At 46.4% G+C, this 16,953-nt stretch overlaps 1 protein-coding gene across 5 annotated transcripts in view; it reads right to left on the reverse strand.

Moving 5' to 3' along the window:
• Positions 1–2,488: 2,488 nt before the first annotated feature.
• Positions 2,489–16,953, reverse strand: part of FHL1 (four and a half LIM domains 1) — a 59,396-nt gene continuing 44,931 nt past the window's right edge. Inside the window, exons 1-7 of one of the 5 annotated variants that reach the window (XM_077144770.1) lie at positions 15,170–15,301; positions 7,263–7,444; positions 6,633–6,807; positions 5,813–5,982; positions 5,255–5,441; positions 4,435–4,634; positions 2,489–4,059 (exon numbers count right to left, since the gene is read on the reverse strand). In XM_077144770.1, coding sequence (XP_077000885.1) covers positions 3,976–4,059; positions 4,435–4,634; positions 5,255–5,441; positions 5,813–5,982; positions 6,633–6,807; positions 7,263–7,444; positions 15,170–15,191 — 1,020 coding nt within the window. In that variant the 5' untranslated portion in view covers positions 15,192–15,301 and the 3' untranslated portion in view covers positions 2,489–3,975. Of the gene's footprint in view, positions 4,060–4,434; positions 4,635–5,254; positions 5,442–5,812; positions 5,983–6,632; positions 6,808–7,262; positions 7,445–8,986; positions 9,247–10,354; positions 10,476–15,169; positions 15,302–16,953 lie in introns of those variants that run through there. The other 4 variants (XM_077144772.1, XM_077144773.1, XM_077144771.1 and 1 more) reach the window with 4 other exon arrangements.

Genomic DNA, 16,953 nt, shown 5'->3' on the forward strand with positions numbered 1-16,953 from the left:
GATAACTGAGTGCTGTATACCAGGTACTTAGAGGCTTCATTTTAAATCCTCAAAACAACCCTGTGAGGTACAGGTATTCCTTTTTACCTATGAGGACATCAAGATGAGCTGACACTGGGTTCCAGGTCACACAAGTAGAGGCAGAGCTAAGTTGCAAATCCAGATCTGATCTTAAAGCAAGCACCCTACTTTGGGAGTGGAAATGGCCTTTTTTTTTTCTGGCTTGCATAGTAGGTAACAGATATTGGAGCACTGTTTTTGGTACTAGAAATAAAATTTAATATTTACTGAGTACTTTCGTTGGGTGTCAGTCACCCAGTAATTTTCATGTGATTCTGCAGGGTAGGAATGATAATTCTCATTCTACAGGTGAGGAAAGAAGCTCACAGAGATGAAGTAACTTGCCCCAAGGGCTCATAACTAGAAAGTGGCAGAGCCAGGGCTGGAATCTGGGCTCACACTGTTAACCCACACGTAGATAGACTCTTGATACTCTGAGCTGCGCCTCTTAATTATGAGGGAGGAAATATTTCTCTACTTAAAATTTGACCATGAGAAACTTCCCCTTCTTTCTGAGCCTTATGGTTATCACGCAAAATATCATATTCCACAAGCACAAGCGCCTTAGCAATGTCGTTTCCTCATTGTGATGTGTCAGACCGAAAAGGGCTTGGTAAGGAAATGTGGATATAATGGATATAAGGTGCTTTTCTCAAGAGGCTCAACTATGTGTATCACAAGGCAAGCAATAGCTGGAGACAGACTCTGAAGGGAGTCTGGAGACAGACTCGATTGTGTCCACAACGAAGGTGGTGAGGTGATCTGTTGGAAATATGGACAAAGTGGTAGCGAGGTGATACCCGGATTTTTAGGCAGTGATGAGGGCCTAGTTGGAGTTCATGTGGGAGGATGCGGGTTGATGGCGTATGGTTTTTCCCCACAGAGTTCTTTGGCCCTGGTGTGAGCTGGGGTTATGCAGGCCAAGTGGGATGGAAGGGCAAAGAGGTAACAGGACCAAGGGGATGCAAAGAAGGCTTGAAGTGATAACGCATAGACCCTAGAGGGAAGTAAGTGTAGGAAGGGGCCGAGAGAAGAAATTAGAGCAGTCAGTGGGCGTGTGCAGTGAGAATAATTAGGAGTGGGGAAGGAAAGGAACATGTGGCTACAGGGAGGGCTCAGGCTGGATGAGAAAAAGGTCCTGGATATAGCTGAAGTGCAGCAAGCAGAGGTGGATGTTGTCAAGGAGTCAGCCACTGAGGACATCCTCCATGTGAATTTGGGGCACAAAGACCATAGGCCAGATGTCCAAGTCCTCGGGGAACTGGGATGGCTACCTGTCCACCCCAGGCTCATTCCCTCTGAGCCTTCTCTTCGTTGCAGGGAACTCGGCCTGCTCCCACTGGGATCAGAGCGGGCAGCTCCTTTCAATTCCCCAGCCTATCCCTGCCTCCCTGAGCCCCAGAAGACAACTAGAGAAGCATTTTTCATCATTTTAAGGATTTTAATTGCTTATTTAACTAAAAAGGTACACACACACACACACACACACACACACAAGGGGGATGTTACAGATTCTTAAAGATGGTTTCTTGTTCACAGATTTTGATTCCCTTCAAAGATGGTAAATGTCAGCACCAAGGAGGTTTTGCCCTTCGTTTTCATTATCTTTGGCAAGAGGCTTCCTACTCTGCCTTTAGCCAAAATGTACTTTGACTAGGTGCCCTTATGGCTCATAGAACGTTCCAGCCTGAGGATGAGTGCAAGACGCCCACCTCATCAGACCTCTTATGCCAGCCAGAAATGACCACGTAGGGTGGCTTGGCTGACCTGAAACCTGAGCCTCAGAGGTGAAAGGATTACACTAGTGGACGTGACAGTGGAGAAGCAGCCCCCCAGGGACTCCCTCCTCTGCACACATCTTGCCCTGACTCCGTGTGCCTAATGCAAGTAAAGGGTCCAAAAGGAACAGCCTTGGTCCAAATAAGCGAGAGCACCAGGAGCGGGGTTCTCATTAAGGCAGGGTGGCAGAGGAATGGTAGTAGTTGAAGATAGAGCTGTGTTAACATGGATCCGGAACTCCAGGGGGCACGGGTAGAAGGATCATCAGAGAGGAGCAATGAGCAACGCCGAACAAAATAGGGACCGTTATTTCTCAATGACACATTTTGCCTGGGATTCCTTCCCTGCCACACACTTCCCTCCATCATCCTGGCCAAGTAAAACCATGTCATTTTTAAGGGATGTGAAAACCTGGGAAATGCTCTCCGGGGGTCAAAGTGTCTTTTTACTGCATCAAAGTGATGTTAGAGGTTTGTTTTTATTTTATGATTCCTCTATTCCATGCAATTGCTTCGAACTGAGCCTATCCTTAAAGAGACAAAAGTCCTTCATTTGGGGGAAAAAAGTCATTCATTCGGCTTTCTGTATCAGGTGTATCACCTTATCATGGTACCATCGGGTGGAATTAAAGCAAAGGCGGGAGGCAAAGTTCTTTATTTATATGCTGCTTTATTTCTGTTAAGGATACACTGAAACGTTAGATGACAATAGCTAAGGACAAAATGTAGAAATGAGGCGTCAGCTTCTCTAACCACTCCTAATAAGAATGTTAATATGTATTGTCATTACACAATTACTGTTGATACTGTTCTCGTTATACTATGTAATATAACCATGTAGAATACAGTAAGCAGGTGATCCTGCATTTCACGTAAGCAGTAGGTGGAAATCCGGTTCTACCTGTGAGGATGGTGGCCTTCCCCACTCCCCTAGATATCCAGCTAAGCTACTGAAGAAAACCCCTAGGAATCACAAGCGAAGGGACTCCGCGGTCCTCCTTAACACGGGAACAAAGAGCAAACATCTACTATGTTACAAGGGAGTCAGCTCGGTCGCTGCTTTGACATGTTATGTCCCAGTCTATGAGAGCTCTGGCGTCTGCTCAGCTACCCCTCTAGAGAATTTTCCGGTTACTTCTGTGGGGGGAATCTCGGTTTTGAGGGGGCCCAAACAAAAATCTTCTCATGCAAGTTTCAAAACTCAAACTATGAATTAAAACAAAACAAAAGAAAACTATTAATTAAAAAAGAAGAAAAAAGAAAAGGACAGCAGGGTTAGTTTCATTAGGCTTCCAAAAGGATTCGCTGTGACGGCGTCCATCTGAAGCAGGCTCGTTTTCTCAGCTCCACCTACCCTTTCCCGAATCACCTGCATGTTCCACGCTTTTACAAGTCGGAACACTCAGAGGACATACCACACAGGGAAATCAAACATCAGTACAGAACAAGGTCAGTTTAGAATCAACAGCTAAGTTCAAACGTTAATTTTTGGGAAATTCCTATTAGTCATTTGAAAGCACAAAAGAACAGAAGGCAGATAATAGTCTTGATGAGGAAGTTCAACCATGCATTTCGGTTAAGTTCTTTTTCTGCTCACAGAATAGGGCGAACAGCCAAGTTGAAGCAGCCGCTACAACTCTTGTGTGTTGCGTGACTACGTATGTGATGACACCATGGGGCTCGGCTGAGCCATGAAAACCACAGTGTGTGTGTTTGCATATGGGGGGGATATCGCTTATGCTTCTTGCTTACATCACTAAGTGGCTAAATGGTTAGCGCTGTTCTGCTCTATGATAAACATGCAGAAGAGTCAACCTATCTAAGTTTTTGTTTTTTAAGTGCAGCTGGAGAGAAATTAAGTTGGCTGCAGAATTTTTGGCTAAATCCTAAGATGACCACTGTGTGCCCTTCTCTGAATAATACTGTAAAATGGGAGCAAAGACAGAAGGAGCAGACTTTGAGAAAGTGAAATACCGCTCTTTCCCTATGGATGGTGTAGGGCAGAGAGAGAGGACACAAAGAACAAGACTCAAATTCCATTTTACAGGACAGGAGCCCCTGTCAATTTACAGCTTTTTGGCACAATCGGGGCAATACACTTGCTCCTGATGGAAAACAAAGCGCTTGTTGGCCAGGTTCACGGAGCATTTTTTGCAGTGGAAGCAGTAGTCGTGCCAGGATTGTCCTTCATAGGCCACCACACTGGAGCCTTTACCAAACCCTGTTTAAAAACAAAAGAAAACAGAAGAGAAGATGGCTGCATGAATACAGGTGAGGAGAAGCTGCGGTTCCGAGCGATCACATGACGACTTGACCCATCCGCGGAGCCAACAAGCAGGCAGAGCCCAGCGTCTGCTGGGCTCCCGGGCCCACCCCTCTCCACCACGCGCCGCACCCATGCCACGGCTACCCTGCTAGGCGCTCAAGGTCCAGTACTGCCCAGGCCCTGCGAAGATGCCAGGGCTCGGCCCGGGGCTTCCCTGATTTTAAAGACGCGCACCGACCTCCCAGCATAACCAGTTTCTTTGATTAAGGCCATGGCATCAAAGTGGCCACCAGGAGGCAAACTTGGGCTATTGGTGGGGTGTGCACTTACCGGGCCTCGAGGAGCTGCTAAGCTTCGATTTTTTCTATAAAGAACAACCACCCACGAGGGACAAGTTCTCTCTCCACCCGGATGCCTGCCCCGGATGTTGGCGCTGGGAAACAGGGTGAGAGGCAAGCGTTTCCCGTGGCACACTGGGGGCTTCCTAGCTTTAGAGACTGGGTGGCTCACTCTTGACACAGTCCTTTTCCCTGAGGATGGCAAAAGTCTTCTCAAATGTACATTTCAAGGCTCCCCGGGGAGATGGGAAAATTGGAGGCGGGGGGAAGGGCCCAGGGCACTTGGATCGCGGCCGCGAGATGAGGGATGAAGTGATTAAGCTTTGCTTCTGATCGCAACCAACTGCCAACAGGCAACTCTGAACTATGCTTCATCTAGGGGGTATTAGAATCCCAGGTTATCTCTCTCCAGGCCTCCCGGTCCCCCTCCCCCTCCCCTTGTCGGCCCCTCCCTCCCCCCACCCCCCTCCTCTCCTGCCTTCACCCCCACCCCCTCCCTCCCTCCCCTCCCTTCCCCTCCTCTCCCCTCCCCCACGCAGCGCCTGCCTGTGGCCCGGTGGGTCTCAGGCTTGTGAAGTCCCGGCACCATTAAGTCAGCAGTAGTCAGGAGGTGTTCTGTATTGCGAAAGCTAAACCTGGCCTGGGGGCGAATCCAAACTATTTGGGGGCCTTTGGGACCCCGATGGCAGGGGAAGAAGGGCGTTCTTTGGGGCCTTTGTGGCTATGAAACCGACGACATAGGAAAATGATAGATGGTTACCATGCGCAAAACCTACTAGCCTGGCAGACTTAGCAAGGACTCTTTAGCCTACCAGTGATGGGGTTCTTGCATCCAGCACACTTCTTGGCCACAAAGTTCTTGTAGCAATCCACGCAGTAATACTGGTCCTCCACAGCGGTGAAACGCTGCCCAGCCAGCTTCTTAGAGCAGGTAACACACACAAAGCACTCGCCATGCCAGGGCTGATCCTGGTAAGTGATTCCTCCAGAGGTGATGGCCTAGACCAGGGAGTGTAGCACCGGATTCAGATTCAACAACCATTTGGTTGAATGCCTACTGCGTGCCAGGCACTATGCTGGGCGCTTTGGTATACAGTATCTCATTTAATCGCCACGGCGACCATGGGAGGCAGGTGCTATTATTATCCCCAATTTCCAGACGAAGACACCGAGGCTCACGCATGCCTGGGTCTGACCCAGAGCACTGCTATCTAATGCAGCGGTCTCCTCCTCTGTCAAATGAGCATAATAAGGCCCACGTCACAGGGCTGCCGTGAGGACGGAATGGGATAGTGTGTGTGCAAGTGCTCTGCAAACTGTCAAAGGCTTCTAGAAACAAGCGTGAACGCGGAACTCCCTGGACAATGTACCTTGTTGCACTTCACGCAGTGCTTGGCGAATTTGGACTCGTGGCAAGTCACGCAGTAGAAGTCCTCCCCTTTCGGGAAGAAGCTTCCAGTCCCGATGACTTGCTTGCAGTGGCTGCAGGTGAAGCAGTCTTTGTGCCAGACGGTCCCCTTGTACTCCACGTTTTGATCTCCTGCAGGGGGGAAGCAAGTGGATAGCCCCACTGACAGCGCTCTGCAGGGGGCTGCATCCTCTCAGCTCCCCGCCCCTGGACCCTCCGGAGTTGAGGGAATGCAGTCCCTGCAGTTACTGGCCTCAAGCTTCCCAGGCTCCTGCCCGTGGGGGGACTGTCCCTCATGTCCTCATGCTCGTGCCAACCCAGGCTTCTGTCGTGGGAGGGGACCCCAGCTTCCTGATGTCGGGATTAGATGCCTGAATCTCCACTCTTCCCCCACCCCCACCCTCCATGCCCTTCGCGGACGTAGAGATGCAACAGGGGACACTTCCTGACCCAGAATTACAGAACCGCGAGTAAGAGATACCTTAAGGAGGAAGCATGCTTTGATCACTTACTCTCCCCAAATGAGAAAGTGCTACCTACTTTTCACTTCCTTCTCTTGCCACAGACAGTTCTCTCCAGTGTTCTTTAGTTTCCGAGTGTGTGCGTGTGTGCGAGCATCTATGTGTACGCATATATACATGTCTATATATGTGTACATATATATGCTAAAATCTAAAAGCAGCTAACGGCAACATTAGCCCCATCATGGGAAGCCAGCCCGCGTCAGCCCTGCCCTCGGGGCCTGCTCCCCAGCCCCGGGGATGGGTGAGCGTGTGCAGTACCTGCCACAATCGGCTTGAAGCACCCTTTGCACTTGGGGTTGTCCTCCCGAGTGACGCACTTGTTGCACAGAATTTTGTTCTCCTTGGCGACGAAGGTCTCATTGGCCAGAGGGTGGAGGCACTTGGCACAGCGGAAGCAGGTGTCGTGCCAGTAGCGGTTCTTGTAGTGCACCTCCTGAAAAGCGAGCAAAACACAACAAGCGCTGCGAGTTACTCCTTGGGGGTGCTGCAACCCTCCCACCTAAACTGCCCGGCCTGGGGCTCACTACCCAGGGCTGTGTGGCCCCCATATTATACCCGGGATGGCCTGGGGAGGAGTTTTCTTGTGAGGGGTGCTGAGCGGGGGAAGAAGAATGTGGAATTCCTGAAAGCCTTAAGAATATGCCCAAAAAGAGCTGGAAATGGCCCTCCGTGGCTTCTCTAGTGAGACTAAAGACGTGGGGAGTTGATGGCAACTGTACCCTGTCACCGGGCCTCTTTTCCTCCCCTGCACGCCACTGCCTGTCCTGCCTTCCACGGGGAGGCTACAGTGATGAGGAGAAATACTAAGGGTGGGCGGCAGTTACAGCTGCCGGCGAACTACACTCCTCACCCCCTCCCGACCTCTGGCCCGTCTGGCAATGGTTTTACCTTGGAATCAGCGCCAATGGGCTTGCGGCACTCTGCACAGGTGTTGGCGCAGAACTTGTCAAAGCACTTCAGGCAGCAGTGGTGGCCGTCCTTCTGCACGTACTTCTTCCCCTGCAAGGGGTCCCTGCAGTAGTGGCAGTCCATCCTGTCCGCCATGGTACCCACCTTATAGCTGGACGGACCTGGGGTGGGGGGAAGCAGGTAGAAGGCAATGACCAACTGAGGCAGCAGAGGGCCGTTCTACGTGTGTCTGGGAAGACGGTCCTGAAGCTGTGGAGTCTGCAGGCACCAGGAAGACAGGCGCTTCACCCGGATTCCAGGTAGGGAAGAGCCCCCTGAGGTGAGCTCCCCACAGGCCGATGGCCAATGAGTCCTTGGGGTTGGAGGAATCCCCACTCGCATATACTGCTTTGCTGATTCTCAGAGGCCACTGGGGAGCACACGGGGAGCAGAGCCTGTGTTGGCTGGTTACACGAGACGGGGATTCTGGGCAGTGCAGTCGCTTTGAGCAGGGATTTGCAGGAGTGGAAGGGTGTGTCAGGAAAGTGAGAAGGGAAGACTCAGGATAGAGAGGTGGGGGACTAGGATTGCAAGGACGGCCAGAGGGCAGAGGCAGTTCCTGGGGGGAGCCACAGGCTCCCCGTTCACAGGCTACTCAGAGCAGGCAGGCTTGGGGAGGAGGAGGGGGGGCTCCACCCCTCTGCTTTCAGGGTCCCACACCAGCTGAGGAGTCAGAAGCCTTCCTGCCACCTTCCAGCTCTTCCTCAGGAACTTGTGTATGTCTGTGTGTGGGGGGGGGTTAGTACCTCCCGAGGACTCAATTCCCTCACATCCACAAAATTCAATCCATTTTAACAAAAACCTACTGCAGACTGAACTATACTAGGCTAGGCACATAAGCAATCCTTCCTAATTTGTTTAAAATGTTGCAACTGACTTTCAAACTGGCCACCCCCCCCCCCAAAAAAAGCGCTTTTAATTCCTGAATAGATCCCAGAGAGTTTTTCCAAGAGAGCTTAACTGATCTTTGAGGCTCAAAAAGGATTCGCCACAAAGGATTTATGAAACCGACCTTCTCAACTGCTACTGGCCATTTTTGCAACTGAATTTACTGGTCACGATAATGTACAGTTTGGGTTTCAGACCAAAAACAAATCCCTCTTTGCTCATGCAAAAGAAGATCAATATATATGTTCACAGAAGCATTACTATTGGGGATGTGTGCAGTTTTAAAATTTGTAATTTTAAAGTGTAATGGGAGAGGGTTGTCTTTAAAAAGCAGGATAGGATTCCAAGAATCCCTTCCCTTCACAGGACAACTCCCCTACCTCCCCCCCCCCCATGCCCCTTAGCACCCCCACCCATGCTGGGCTGTGACCACAGACAAAAGGCCTTGGAGACCATTGTTAAAGCACTCTATACCCCCCACCCCTGCCAAATCAATACCTACTGAATCCTGCCTCCACAGAAAGGTACCAAATGTGAGCTGCAATTAGCTCTCGACAGCTTTAAACATGCTAATTTGTTCCTCTCCCTTCCACCCTCTGAAAAAGAAACTTACTCATGGGTAAATAGATAGCAATCATTTCATTTGCTCAGAAATAAGATTGAGACTATTTCCCCTAGCTATCCACAAACAGGGTTCTCGTGCTAGCAAACATCCAGAGTGTTAATTTAGAGAGAAAGAATGAGGGAAGAGAAATGAGCAGTTGCCCAGTACTCACCGCAGCGCTTCCACTAACTGAACAGTCCCAAACTCCCACATGGGGTTCCATTCCCAGGTTTTTTTATACAAACACATGTCCAAGTTGTTTGGATCCCGTTGCCATCGGCAACCAAATAGCAGCGAGGGAGCCAAGGAAACCACACCCTGCATCTCAGAACCAGCCTTTAGCAAAGGCCCCTTGAACTCTCACTCAGAACCATGTCAACTTCTGAAGTCAGCTTCCAAATAAGACGATTAGGCCACAGACAACCCAGTGTTCTGGAACAGCCAGAGCTCCCTGTGCCTCGCACCGACACACAGACAGACACCCCCCACCCCACCGCACCCCAGAGAACTGACAAATGGAGCAAATGAGTGACATTCTTGCGCAAGGACAGTTGCTTGGGACAGCTGTGTCACAGTTAAGAGATTTATCAAGCCCAGAGAATGACGACTCCTGGCACTTTTCCCTAAAAAGAAAACCCTTGCTGTTCCCTTGTATGATTGGGTTAGGAGCCAAAAAGGAGAGGCACAATGTAACCAGGTTCTATCTCCTTGAACTATGTACTGTTTATTTAAGGCAGCTTTTTAAAGAGCCTTTATCAGTCTCTGTGTATATATTACAAAGTACCCATCACCGAGATGAAATGTTGAAACTCGCTCTCCTCAATCCATTCTTTTTTTAAAAACAAAGAAATAACTTTTATTAATTTTAAGTCTATGAATCAAGGTATGCATATATACACACAAGAGCCTAAGAAATAGCAGTGCCTCAATCCATTCTTATCGTTCTTTCCCTGGTCACATAAAAACCTTGTCTTAAACTTTCCACCTTGAAATAGGGCACTAAACAAAGATCAACTTTCCTGTTAAGAGATAGGTGGGGAAACTAAATAAATGTCCAGTAACAGTAAGTGCCAAGGAAATTAAATTATCAGTGGTTCCTAAATGCCATTTGGCAGGAAAACAGATTTTGTAAGATTAGACAACACTGGTTTCCTGCATGGCTAATAACCACACGGCTGGTTTAGCCCATCAGAGAGACTGTGTTCTTGGACCATATTTGAAAATCCTTATTCTCTCTCACCAAGGTCACTACTTAGGATAAAACTTTGAACTTGCTCCTTTTATTATCACTGTCTTTCGATGTCTTCCTCAAAGAAGAACCTGATTCCAAACATTGTTTTATTAAAGCACCACCTAGTGTCCCACCAAAAAAGAGTCCCACCGCCGGGTATGTTTAGGTCCTAGTTTTAAGGTAAACATAGAGATAACGTACTATAAAAGGAAAAACCTAGAAAATGTAGCTAATTCTATATATAGCTATTTAGGGGGTTCAGAGAGAAGGAAAACTAGACTACGGTTCCTAGTACTAGAGAGATCTTACCTGCCAAGTCTTTCTTTCCCAATGAACTACTGCATACTCTCAGGACTGTTAATATGACCAATGCCAAGTACTTCCCTGGTTACTCTCAGAGTTCTAGAACACAAATCGCTCACGGTTTCTAGGCATCCAGATGATGACATAATCCACAGCTCACCAATGAGCAGGGAAATAGCAAAGTATTGAGGTATTGCAGCCGGTGAACTTGAGTCACCACTGTATCCTATAGTGCATGGTCTTAAATCAAGGAAAAGGAAAATTGAATGAACTGACACCCCCCACACCCAGTTAATGGCACCACCAAGATGAATCCCAGCCCTTGGTATTCTCAAACCCTAACTTTAGGCAATTTTATTAATTATTTTCCTGTGGTCTAAAAAATTGGGGCTCATCTTACATTCCCCAGCACTGTCCACTCAAACTCTTTAAAGAGTCTGCATTCAGATGGAGAAACAAATTTCAAAAGGGCATATTCCTTTAGAATTGATTTCGACAGATGACTTAAGCCTTTCTTGGGTATGTGGAAACACTTATTTGTCAAGATAAAATAGCACTTCTAGGAACATTGGCTTCATTGCCTAATAAGTAAACAGGCTGGAAATACTTAAACCATGTTAACAATGTCTATGTCAATTTCATGAACTTTAATACTTTTTTTTTTGCAATAAATCTAATTAAGTGGAACTCTGGGCAACTGTGCATAAGCTCACCTCCTGTTTTTCTAACTTTGTTGATTCTTTAGTCCAAAACTATTTCAAACCTTCACGCGGTGTGCTTAGGATGAGGCTGGAGTAACACATTCTTACTGAACACATGGTTACCATGGCAATACCAGGCATAAAATACGGATGCTTGTGCACAAGACCAAAAATATTTTGCTACCACTTATTTTTGAAGAGGTTAACAACTCTAAGAAAATGGTTCATAAATGAGAAAGCTGAGAAGGGCAGAGGTTAAGAGGTTCCTGAAAGACAGCAAATATCCTGATTTGTAGGCTTTGCTTGATAAAGAGTATGAGCCACGTTTAGGCCTTGATTTCATGCAGAGAGAAAATCTTGGCACTTTCCTCTGTTTCCTTCTGTTAGAAATAATAAAAGGATAGAGAAAAAATGACAGTAGCATTTTGCCTCTTCTCTTAGGCTCTCTTTAATTTTACTGAATTACATATAGTTAGGCATTTGTCTTTTAGGGAATAATAATTGCTTTATCCCTTAGCAATTTCTAAGTCCCTGAAATATGAAGCCTTTTAACCTTCCCAAACTCCCAGATATGTCTGCGTTGACCTGTTGCTGTTATCTGGAAGAGGGCACGTCATCAATCATGAAACAAAACAGTGGATAAGTGTAATTACAAGGCTACTTCCCTTCACTGCCTGTCTTTGTGGAAGCTATGTCTGCCCTGAGGCAGCTCTCTAACTCATTTTAAGTCACCTAGTGGCCCTCATCTGTACACAGTAGAGAAGTTTCTCTATCACAGAAAATTCTACAAATACACTCAGAGCCGGTTGATTGACAGGTAAAAAGAAGTCACCACCATTAGGCTTCTATAGCTTCTTTTATTCAATACCGTTTGTAACAAAGATTTCTGTTTTAGAAAATCAGGGACAGCTCATGTGAACCTAACCTACCATCCTTTATAAACTTAGTAAGTTAGAATACAGTTAGAAGTGTGACTGGGTGATCACATTTATATTATTTATTCTAAGATGGTAGCCTGACTTTCTCTCTATGTCTGCTGCAAAAGACACATCATTCCTCACTTAATAAACAAGCTTTTCCTTTCAGAAAATTCCTGAGCAACATCCAGCATACTAAGTGATGCTTAAATCATCCTCAGTATCTCAATAAAAAGTTCTGGCCCTCAACTTAATCACGTACACATAGGAGTAATATAACATTGCAACGTTTTTTGTTGTTTTTGTTGCTTTTCACCATAAACCTCTCATCAGAGAAAATTCAAGTTGTATTTAGTAAGTCTTCCTTGTGCTTTTATGTGTACGTTTCTCATGTATTGCTTGCAAATGTTCAGTTTTCTTCCCTCTTGCCCAAGTAGCTCAAAATAAGAATATTTCAGGAAAATGTGAATAGTATGTCTAGGGTGGTATTTTTCTAACTATGTGCTTTCTCTCAGTGCTATAATGTACACTGTAAACAATGAACAGCAACCCAAATGGAAAAAAAAAAGTTTCAGATTCTTTCTAATCTGTTAATTGCTAAGTCCAACATACCAGTACATTAGTCACTCCATGTATAAACATTGGCTACTAAAGAAGGGGTATACTGCTTTCCTGAGAACATTCAACAAATGGAACGAAGCATTAGCTGATGAATAGGACACTTGTGTAGTAGACAGCCTAATGCACCTGGAGGTGTCGTCAGACATTTGGGAATAACACCTAAATAGCTGCAATGAGGTGGAGTTCATGCGTCACGGCTGAAGAGTAGTCTCCCACAGAATTTCAGAGAAAATCTGAAAGTGTTTTTTCCCTTAAAAACAGAACATGTGCAAAATGATTCAGTGTTATCAGCAAGTTCACTTGTACATTGCACTGAGCAAAAAAACCAACCACACAAGCAAACCATACATCTCTTCTACGTTACTGATATACATAAGTAACACTGTTTCAGATTTTAGCTGCTATCAGGACAGCTGGATATAGATAGTGAAACTAGAAATCACATACCAACTGAACTTCTACCAGGCCAGGATCTATTCTAGTACTATGTTATCCGCATATGAAACTTTTCTTAATGTTGCACACGCATAGTATAGATGCAAAATGTTCTGTCTTTCACATGGGAAGAAAAGGCCCCTGGGACCCAGAAGCAAGAGAACATGTGTTTTTTGTTTCTCTAGTTGTGCTGAAGTGACAGGTGGTCATTTGGTGGTCATTACAAGTACAAAACTTTCAGTTTCACCCTTGACCAGATCTTCTGACGACCATGTTTTCAGTTATTTTAGGAAGCTGATCTGGTTAGATTACTGCCCTCTCACCCCGACCTTGCATTTTCCATCCTCGCCCTGAGAAAAGACAGACAGGTGTGTGACCCCACTGGGCAGCACTGGTAAAGGGAACTAATGACTGGATGAATATGGCAAACGATCTTATTCCCCCCCCCAACCCCATTCCTCAACTTCAAAGGCCAAAAGGCAAAGAAATTGAATTTCCATAATTTTGCAGATCGGCAGTGTTCCATAATAAAAGTATAAAGGTTTATTCTTGAATTTTTCTCTCAGTATGTGGATGGATGAGAAAAAATAGATTTCGATCCAATTATCTGAGTTTGTATTTTGTCCATAGAAAGCCCACTTCAGGGCAACACTGATTTTCTTCGGGTGATTTTCTTCCTCTCTTGTCTGCTTTCGTGGACCTATGCACTTAATGCAATACAAACAGACATTTCCTGATTTAAAAAAAGCATGTACACGGTATAAATTATTTGTCTAATGCAGCTAAGTTACAGCCTCTAGATTTATATAAGCAGGAATAACATGAGGACTTGGTGCAATTTAAAACCCAGGATTGCATGTGCTATAAATATGTCACCTTTTAACTATATTTTCCTATTCTGCCACTTAGTAAATAAAGTGGGGAGGTGCTCCACTATGTATCATGCACTCAAGGTACATTAGAACAAATGGTCCAGCTGAACAGTTTGCCTACACCCCGAGAATGTGTAAGTTGGCTGATAACCACAATCTCAGGCATGCAGCACTGCTTGTAAAGCAGCTTCTTGGGGGAGTGGGGAGGGGTGAAAAAAACCCAGCCAGCTTTGGAACACCTGGGAACAACGAAGATCTTGCACATGAATGCAACTCAAGTGGAGAATTCCACTGCAGCCTCCTTGCTTTGACCCACCAAAAAGAGCCATTTCCCAAAGAGTTGAAAAATTGGCAGGCAATCACCAATTTTCAAAAATAACATGTCCAAAATGCTGCCCCACCCCACCCTCCTAATGCTTACTTTGCCCTTTGATGTGAAAACTTCGGGAAGGGACGAAGGGCTTGGTTTCTACTGAACTTGTCATCCTTGCCCAGTTCAAAGGAAGGGAACCGTTGCTCAGGCAGAAGGCAACAAAGCAACGGCAACATTCCTGCTTTGGGGAGAGACAGGCAGCAGGCTGACTTCAAGAGAACTGGGCTTTCCCGGAAAACTCCCCCTCTTCCGGCCCCCTCTTCCAGGGACTTCTTGTCTATGGCCAGAGGGCTCTCTTCAAGTCAGGTTACTAAACAAGGGGAAGACCCATGGTGACGTGACCTAGGACGTTCGAAACGTCGCCTTCTCTTTCTGAGAACAACCAATAACAAACTTCTCCTATTGCAGGGTCCGTAGCTGTTTCTTCGGGAAGATGCAGCAAGTCATAAGTTACGGACACTGAGATATAAACATTCCCCCCTGCCACCTCCATGTTCTATTCAACTCTTCCAAACAACTTAAATTAGATCTAAAGCAATGTCAAGATGAAGGGTCGTGTTTTATAAATAACCCCAAATTCCTAACCCCCCAAACCTTCTCTCTTCACACTATCTCTTATAGCTTCGTAAGACGTCCTGAAAAAGGTAAAACACATATTAAGAGGCTTATATACTTTTTTAAAAAAAACCACTGAAGTTGCTAAGTTTGCTTGAATAAGAGGAGTCGTCTGTCTTCAAAATAGCACTGGAAGGTAAAGACAAAACAGAGACAAGCTGTGCCTTATTTACTGTTCAGACAAGACGAAAATCATTTAAGCCCAAATTACCTTTAAGCCAAATGGTGCATTCACTGCCCTAAAAGAGTTGTGCTTGGTTTAAGGCAAAGAATATTGATGTTTTTACCTGAGTGTCTATGGGAAGCCATTGCTCAGAGACCAAGTTCACTCAGGAGCAGCACCTGACCAGTCTTCTCTCCACCCCAGCTGATAAGGCTCTGGCTCATTCGTGAACATACATTTAAGGGGCAGCGGCTAACACAAAAATAACCGAGAGCAGATGTCCCACCCCTCCCGGGAGAGTACAACCTTAATCCCACTAGAAAATTCTTAACCATTTTAGGTGATCCAAGGGAGAAGAATAGGACCCAGTAAAAATACCAAACACTACATATAAATACCTGCAGGGCTACTCAGCATCCAAATTAGCTCCAGAGTCAGAGAGGCCACATAAAAAGCCATCCCTGTACTGGAATAAAATTTGGACTCGGCTCTGGCATAGCCTAACACCGAGCCAACCTTATTATTCCACTTTATATGCCTAAAGAGCTTGCATTTGGCCCTATAAATAATTCACTTTTGTGTTGTTAATTAGAAAAAAAAGTAACTAAAAAGATTCTTGTTACCAGCATATTTAAAGGGGATTCGACATTATGAATATAGAGACTGAGGGCATTGCAGATGCTTAACTCTATATCCCTCTTGGCATGTGCCAGAGAGCCCCTCTTGAAAAGGGGAGCAGTTCTAGCCACCCTAAAATCTCCTGCGCATCTGACAGAATTGAACAGAATGGAACAGACTAGAAGGCCTGCATCGCACCTGCCTTAGACACAGTGACAATGCTTTGTCCCACAAACAAAACCTCCTCCTTCTCACTGTCAGGAACAATGAAACTGATTATATGAATGGAAATGAAAATGGCCCGGCAACCTCACATATTGTAACAGCTCGACAAGCCATCAGCTGGCTGGAAACTGGTCATCAAGAACCAGTTCCAGAGAAGCCAAAGTCCTTAGGATATCCTTATGATAAAGTCCCTTCATGCCACTCATCTCCCATTCCCCACCTCCGTGGCTTCTCTGGCCTCACCCCTGCCTCCCTTGCCCTAGTTTCTTTTGCTGCAACCTCATGGGCATCCTTGCTGTCCCCTGCACTCTCCACACATGCCGCCCAGCCTTGGGATCCCAATACTGTTTCCCTCAGCCCAGAGCATGTCGTGGCTGCTCCTCTACCTCCTCCAAAGCTTTGCCCCAAATCCCTTTTTCAATGGCGCCTTCTTTGCCCAGCCTATTTCAACTCACCACACACTCTCTCTGGCACCCCCCCCCCCCCCAACTTGATATTCCCCACAGTACGGAGGATAATCTAACTGAACAGAGAACTGCACTTTTTTCTCTTGCTCATTGTCCGATTCTCCTCTCCGGTCCACGAGGGCAGGGGTTTGGTGGGGGGCATTCACTGGAAATATTGCCCCACAACCAGGAGGTCCTCCGTAATCTGCTGAAAAAATGACTTCAGAGAAGCAAAACTGTTCATTTGGCCAAGCAGAGTCCCACCTAAAATCCTGAAAGTAGCTCTGGTGGCTGAGCTTCGAGGAAGGTGGCGAATCCCTTCACTCCGGGACAGACCCTGGACTCAACCCCCTTTTACAGACACTGTGTTTTGTTTAATAGCGCATGTCACTGCTTTGGCCCTATTTATAATCTTCCCTACCTCCCCAGCTGAGGGCTGAGGCTGGGTTTTACCTGTCTGGGTCTTCCCACAGCCCTACAGTAGGTGAATCATAAGTACTTCAGGAATAAATGTGTGAAGGACGCGCATAAATCTCAGGCACTTCAAAGGTTTCCTGAAAAGTTATTCTAAAAGAGAGCTGAAGTTATCGAAGTTGTCGGTAACTCCTGGTCAGCTGGA

The sequence above is a fragment of the Tamandua tetradactyla genome, chromosome X (assembly GCF_023851605.1).
Source record: "Tamandua tetradactyla isolate mTamTet1 chromosome X, mTamTet1.pri, whole genome shotgun sequence".
NCBI classification, from domain to species: Eukaryota; Metazoa; Chordata; class Mammalia; order Pilosa; family Myrmecophagidae; genus Tamandua; species Tamandua tetradactyla.